General features: G+C 48.1%; 1 protein-coding gene across 1 annotated transcript; it reads left to right on the plus strand.

The window, feature by feature from the left end:
• Positions 1–51: 51 nt before the first annotated feature.
• LOC133767780 (large ribosomal subunit protein eL21-like) lies at positions 52–692 on the plus strand. Its single transcript, XM_062202225.1, has one exon. The coding sequence runs from the start codon at positions 175–177 to the stop codon at positions 655–657; it is 483 nt and encodes a 160-aa protein (XP_062058209.1). The 5' UTR covers positions 52–174; the 3' UTR covers positions 658–692.
• The last annotated feature ends 6,770 nt before the right edge of the window (positions 693–7,462 follow it).

Consider the following 7,462-nt stretch of genomic DNA (forward strand, 5'->3'; position numbering starts at 1 on the left):
TCCTCCTGATAGCGTTTCGGCTTGGATATGCTGACCCCTCTCGGATAGGTTGTCAGGCTGTGGATGTGGACTGAACTGTAGCCAGAGCGGAGTTAAAGCATTGCTTTGCACATCCGCTGAGGCCTAGGTGTGTGTCTAGGCCTCAGTCGTGGTGGGATCCCGTAATTCGCCAAGATGACGAACACAAAGGGAAAGAGACGAGGTACCCGGTACATGTTCTCCAGGCCTTTCAGAAAACATGGAGTTGTTCCTTTGGCCACATACATGCGCATTTACAAGAAAGGTGACATTGTGGACATCAAGGGAATGGGTACTGTTCAAAAAGGAATGCCCCATAAATGTTACCATGGAAAAACTGGAAGAGTCTACAACGTTACCCAGCATGCTGTTGGCATGGTTGTAAACAAACAAGTGAAGGGCAAGATTCTTGCCAAGAGAATAAATGTGTGTATTGAACACACTAAGCACTCTAAGAGCCGAGATAGCTTCTTGAAATGTGTGAAGGAAAATGATCAGAAAAAGAAGGAAGCCAAAGAGAAGGGTACCTGGGTTCAACTAAAGTGTCAGCCTGCTCCACCCAGAGAAGCCCACTTTGTCAGAACCAATGGAAAGGAGCCTGAACTGCTGGAACCCATTCCTTATGAATTCATGGCGTAATAAATGTAAAATAAATAAATAAATAAGAGCTAATTGAGTAGGAAAAAAAAAAAAAAAGGAGACCTTTAAATTAAAAAAAAAAAAAAAATTTCCCAGCTCAGGCCTCCTTCAGCCCCTCCAAAGAAGCTGCGGCTCAGGGGAGAGCCTAGAGAGCAGAGACATCTTGCCTATTGCTCTGTCACTGTTCAGGCCCCTGAGCCCTCTGGGTCTACTCTCCATTTTGCTCTACAAATTTGCTTTTTGCCTTCCCCAGAGGGCTAGCAAGGGGAGTGATAGAATCTGGAAGGACTTGTTGGCTTTGAGATTTGTGTCCAAGCCTCAGGGGAATGAAGGGTAGGGCACCCCAGGGCCTTGATAGTGATACTCAGCTTTACCCCAGAGCTATGTAATCACAAAAGGAAATGGAAATAAGAAATACTATGGGGCCAGTGCTGTGGCACAGCATGTTAAATCCCTGGCCTGCAGCATCCCATGGGAGCACTGGTTCGAGTCCCAGCTGCTCCACTTCCAATCCAGCTCCCTGCAAATGTGTCTGAGAAAGCAGTAAAGATGGCCCAAGTGCTTGAGTCCTGCACCCACACAGGAGACCCGGATGAAGCTCCTGGCTCGTGGCTTCGGATTGGCTCAGCTGGGGAGAGAAGCAGCCAATGGAAGACTTCCCTTTCTCTCTCTGTCTCTACCTCTCTCTTTAACTCTGTCTTTCAAATAAATAAAAGAAAAAGACAAGGAGAGTTTACCTAGCCAGGACAAGGACAATTAAATGATAATAACGATTATTAACTTCAACTACATCAACACCTTCAATCCACACTCAACCACTCACCTTTTTTGAATTTTTTTTTAAGCACCAGAATGAGGAAATGCCTTCACAGCTTGGCATTCTTCACCTTCCTAAGGTCACTGTTAAAATGGGAGGAGCCTGGTTCCTCCTTTCACAGCTGACAGAGTTAATTGCAGAGCAGAAGGGAAGTGCACCAGAAGCCTGTGTCTTGCCGGCCCCAGGAACCCTAAATGCTGTGTGCCAGAAGATCAAAGGGAACATGGGTCTTCTGGCCCTTCTGAGGACTCAGGCTGTGGTTTAGGGACTCGCTCAGTCTTAGAAGCTTAATCAGGGGAGGAGGTAGATCATTTCATCCATGGATGCCATTTCCACCCTCGAAATCCCAACTACATCCTGGCAAATTCCTTAATGCCCTGCAGATGGCACCAATGACAAGGAGTTCTCTGTCCAGGAAAGCTGAGCTTGGAGTTGTGAACTCTGCCCTTGCCATCACCTTGGAGCCAAGCCTATAAGGATGCACAACAGGAAGTGACTGACCTGGCACCCTTAGCATTGACATGTTGTCTTTTTCTTTTTTTGTCTGTCGATTACTGAAGACAGCAAAGTCAGTCACCTGCTAGGCTACTGTGAATCAAGGGAAACCGCACAAACAGAAATTTGGTTTATTTTTTAAATATTTATTTATTTATCTGAAAGGCAGAGAGAGAGAGAGAGAGAGAGAGAGATCTTCTACCACAGGCTCACTCCCCAAATAGCCACAACAGCTAGGAATGGGCCAGGCTGAAGCCAGGAGCCTGGAACTCAGTCTGGGTCTCCCACCTGGATGGCAGGGAGCCAAGTTCCTGAGCCTTCATCAGTTGTGTCCCAGGTTGTGCATTACCCGGAAACTGTATCAGAGGTAGAACAGCCTGGACTCAAGCCAGGGATGTGGGTGTCCTGAGAGGTGACTTAATCTGCTGTACCGCAATATTCAATCTCTCAGAAGCAGTTTTTTTTTCTCTACTTTATACCTACCCCCACCCTGTATACTCAAAAAGCAGAATGACAGAGGGAGAGATTGACTTTCCATCCACTGGTTCTTTCCCCAAATGCACACAATGGTCAGAACTGGGTCAGGCTGAAGTCAGGAATGTGGAACTCCATTTGGGTCTGCCTCATGGGTAGTAGTGGCCAAAGCACTCTAACCATCAACTGCTGTCTCCCAGAAGCATTAGCAGGAAGGTGGATCGGAAATGGAAAAGCTGGAGGCTCCAGGTGGCACTTGAATATGGCATGCAGGTGTCCCAAACAGCAACTTAGCCTGCTGCACCACAATGCCCCTCCCACCACCACGGAGTTTTTGGACCTTAGCCTCTGCCTGCAGGGTGCTCCTCCTTCCTGGGTATCAAATATGATCTTGGGGTCAAACGTAGTAAGAGAGAAGCACATTGCCACATTGATCTAAACTCAATATATTTTTTTAAAGATTTATTTTTATTTATTTGAAAGACGGAGTTGCAGAGAGAGGTAGAGACAGAGAGAGAGGTCTTCCATCCACTGGTTCACTCTCCAAATGGCTGCAACGGCCGGAGCTGACCCGATCCAAAGTCAGGAGTCAGGAGCTTCTTCTGGGTCTCCCATGTGGATGCAGGGGCCCAAGGACTTGGGCCATCTTCTGCTTTCCCAGGCCACAGCAGAGAGCTGGATTGGAAGTGGAGCAGCTGAGACTTGAAAGGGTGCCCATATGGGATGCTGGCACTTCAGGCCGGGGGCTTTAACCCGCTGTGCCACAGTGCCAGCCTGTCTAAACACAATATTGATACAAAGTCAGTAATCATCTGATGATGTGAGTATAATCATATAGATCTTGATGTCATTATGTGGCTAAAGCCAGCTTCCTCCCCTCTGCCACCTGGTTCAGAAACCAAAACAAACATCCTCCCCTACCCATTCCCACTGACCAACCCATCTCCCAGTTGACAGCCTACTGGGTGCTCCTGCATCCAACTGTGACAGGACCAAGGTCATAGTCTCAGCCGTGCCTGGGGCCTCCAGACACACTTGTCATTTGTCTATATCTTCTCCAGCCATAAGTGTCTCCAAAGCTTTGTCTGGTTAACTCTTCCTTCAGTGATAGAACGGAAACTCAGATTTCATTTCTTCAGGGCAGTGGATAAAGCTGCTACCTGCATTGCCAGCATCCTATAGGGGCACTGGTTCAAGTCCTGGCTGCTCCACTTCCAATCCAGCTCTCTGCTATGGGCTGGGAAAGCAGTAGAAGATGGCCCAAGTGCTTGGGCCCCTGCACCCACATGGGAGACCCAGAAGAAGCTCCTGGCTCCTGGCTTTGGATTGGCACAGCTTTGGCCATTGCGGCCATTTGGGAAGTGAACAAGCAGATGGAAGACCGCTCTCCCTCTCTCTTTCTATGCCTCTCAAATCTTTAATAAAAAAAAAAAAAAAAGGACTATTCTCTGAAATATTTTTTTGGAGAAGTCAGAGATGGGTAGGGTTAAAAGAACACAACTTCTCTCCCCTTCTCAAAACCAATTTTTTAAATTAATGAATTTAATTAGTTTCATTTTATTTGAGAGACACACAGAGAGAGAGATTCGCTGATTATATCCCTCAATGCCCACAACAGTCTAGCTGGGCCGAAGCCAGGAGCCTGGCACTCAGTCTGGGTCTCCCATGAGTGTGGCAGGAGCACAGGTACCTGAGCCATCATCCTCTGCCTTCCTACGGTGCACATCAGCAGAAAGCCAGATCAGAGGTGAGGGAACTTCTTCCGGGTCTCCCACGTGGGTGCAGGGGCCCAAGAACTTGGGCCATCTTCTACTGCTTTCCCAGGCCATAGCAGAGAGCTGGATTAGAAGTGGAGCAGCCAGGACTCGAACTGGTGCCCATATGGGATGCTGGCACTGCAGGTGGCGGCTTTACCCACTGTGCTACAGTGCCAGCCCCATGGCCCTTATTTTTTTATTTTTTTATTTTTATTTTTTTGACAGGCAGAGTGGACAGTGAGAGAGAGAGAGAGAGAGAGAGAGAAAGGTCTTCCTTTGCCGTTGGTTCACCCTCCAATGGCCGCTGCAGCCGGCGCACCGCGCTGATCCAAAGCCAGGAGCCAAGTGCTTTTCCTGGTCTCCCATGAGGTGCAGAGCCCAAGGACTTGTGCCATCCTCCACTGCACTCCCGGGCCACAGCAGAGAGTTGGACTGGAAGAGGGGCAACTAGAACAGAATCCGGCGGCCCGACTGGGACTAGAACCCGGTGTGCCGGCACCACAGGCGGAGGATTAGCCTATTGAGCTGCGGCACCGGCCCCCATGGCCCCATGGAATAACTCTTCTCCCCACCCTGATCCCCAGCAACAACAAAAAGTTCTCAAACCTGCGGAGGTCCAGGCATTTCTGGCTTCCTGGCATCTCAGATAAGGGAGCAGTTTCTGAATTGCTGGCCTGTTTTTTAGAAATTGCTTCTGTTCCCACCAGATGGACAGAAAGGTAACAGCCTGTGTGGTATCTTTTTTTTTAAGATTTTATTTATTTATTTGACAGGTAGAGTTACAGACAGTGAGAGAGACAGAGAGAAAGGTCTTCCTTCCATTGGTTCACTCCCCAAATGGCCGCAACAGCTGGAGCTGCGCAGATCCAAAGCCAGGAGCCAGGTGCTTCTTCCTGTCTCCTATGTATGTGCAGGGCCCAAGCACTTGGGCCATCCTCCACTGCACTCCCGGGCCACAGCAGAGAGCTGGATTGAAGGAGGAGCAGCCGGGACTAGAACCCGGCACCCATATGGGATGTCAGCGCTGCAGGTAGAGGATTAACCAAGTGAGCCATGGCGCTGACCCCTGCTATTGCCTCTTGAAAGAATCATTGCCACCACCACCCTCCCTATCCCCGACCCCCTCTTTACCGTCCTGCTAAAACTTGACCTTTGATGTCCTTGAGACCCTGGGTCTCCTCCTGTCTGTACTAAGGCCTTACCACTCCCCTGCTTCCTGAGGGGGCCCTTTTGAGGCAATAGCAGACTATTGAGGGAAATGGATGCCTTGGGGTCAGACTGGCTAGGTTCATATTCCAGCTCCCCTCTACTACTCGTGGGCCCTTCCACAGGATAATGAACCTCTTTAAAGTGACTCTTCCTGCAAGCATTGTGAACACAGTGAGTCAAGCTGCCACTCTGCGTCGCTGGCATCACACATCTAAGCACCAGGTTGAGTCACGGCTTTGCCATTTCTGATCCAGCTTCCTGCTGATGTTTTTGGGAAGCCAGTGGATGACGGCCCAAGTGCTTGGGCCCCTGCCACCCATGTGGAAGACCTGGATAGGGTTCCTATCTCCTGGCTTTGGTGTGGGCTGGACCAGGCTTTTACAACCATTTGGGGAGTGAATCAGTAGATAGAACCCTCCCTTGCTCTTTCTCTGTTCTCTGTCTTTCAAATAAATTAATGAATCTTTAAATGGAGTCCTCATTGATTAAAAAAAAAGTCTATTTTATAGCATCCTGGTAACACTTATTTATGAAAAGTGTGTGTTGTAATTCCCTTCTTTATGTAACTTGAAGATATTGAAACTTACAAGGTCAAGGTGATCTCTTCTCTACTAAGAACTGGTGTCTAATCCCCTGGGTAGATTAAATCAAAAAAATTGTTTCAGTGTTTATGCTGAGAACATCCCTGTTTGGAGGTAGAAAGAAGGGAGTGAATTTAGAAGCCAAATATGCACACAATCTTTGAAGAGGAAAGGAAAAAATAATTGAAGGTAAAGTTCAATGGTACAAAACATTTAACAACTCAAGGTAATGAATGCATGAGATGGCACATACATGGTTAATTATACAGAATTTCATGAACACCACAAATGGATGTCATCTTACAAATTTCAAGGAGCTACAAAGGATTGGAGAGTGGGGCCAATGTTGTGATGTAGCAGGTAAAGCTGCTGCCTGCAGCACTGGCATTCCATATGGGTGCCAGTTCAAGTCCTGGCTGCTCCACTTCTGATCCAGCTCCCTGCTAATGTGCCTGGGAGAGCAGTGGAAGATAGGAAGACAGTCCAAATGTTTGGGCTCCTGCACCCATGTGAGAGACCTGGATGAAACTCCTGGCTTCTAGCTTTGGCCTGGCTGGGCCAGGCTATTGTGGCCATTTGGGGAATGAGCCAGCAGATGGAAGATCTCTCTCTTTTTCTATAACTTTTTTTTTTTTTTTTTTTTTTTTTTTTGGACAGGCAGAGTGGATAGTGAGAGAGAAAGAGAGACAGAGAGAAAGGTCTTCCTTTGCCATTGGTTCACCCTCCAATGGCCGCCACGGCCGGCGCATCTTGCTGATCCGAAGCCAGGAGTCAGGTGCTTCTCCTGGTCTCCCATGGGGTGCAGGGCCCAAGCACTTGGGCCATCCTCCACTGCCTTCCCGGGCCATAGCAGAGAGCTGGCCTGGAAGAGGGGCAACTGGGACAGAATCTGGCGCCCCAACCGGGACTAGAACCCGGTGTGCCGGCAGAGGATTAGCCTGTTAAGCCACAGTGCCAGCCTATAACTTTATCTTTCAAACAAGTAAATATTTTAAAAGGATATAAGTTGGAATTTTCAGTGGTGGGCACTTTTACCTCCATCCATATGGAAGTTCCTGGTTCAAATCCTGCCTCTGTTGCCCAACCAGCTTCCTGCCAATGTGCACCCAGGAGGTAACAGATGATACCTCAAGTACCTGAGACCCTGCCACCTACCTAGGATTCCTGAATGGAGTTCTGGGCTTCTGGTTTCAGCCTGGCCCAGCCCTGTTGTGAGCATTTGAGAAGTGAACCAGTGAATGGAAGATATCTCTTTCTTTCTGTCACTCTGCCTTTCAAATACATAGATCATTAAAAACCAAAACCTCACTGTGAGCAGGCCAAACAGCCTGTCTAATATAGTCCAATGGCTACCATTTTGCAACCTGTGAGGGCCTGATAAGTTTAAAGTATGTGTTTTTTTTAAAAAATGTATTTATTTGATTCAAATAGATTTATTTATTTATCAGAAAGCTGGGGTCAGTAGCTGGAGC

This window comes from Lepus europaeus, chromosome 10 (genome assembly GCF_033115175.1).
Source record: "Lepus europaeus isolate LE1 chromosome 10, mLepTim1.pri, whole genome shotgun sequence".
NCBI classification, from domain to species: Eukaryota; Metazoa; Chordata; class Mammalia; order Lagomorpha; family Leporidae; genus Lepus; species Lepus europaeus.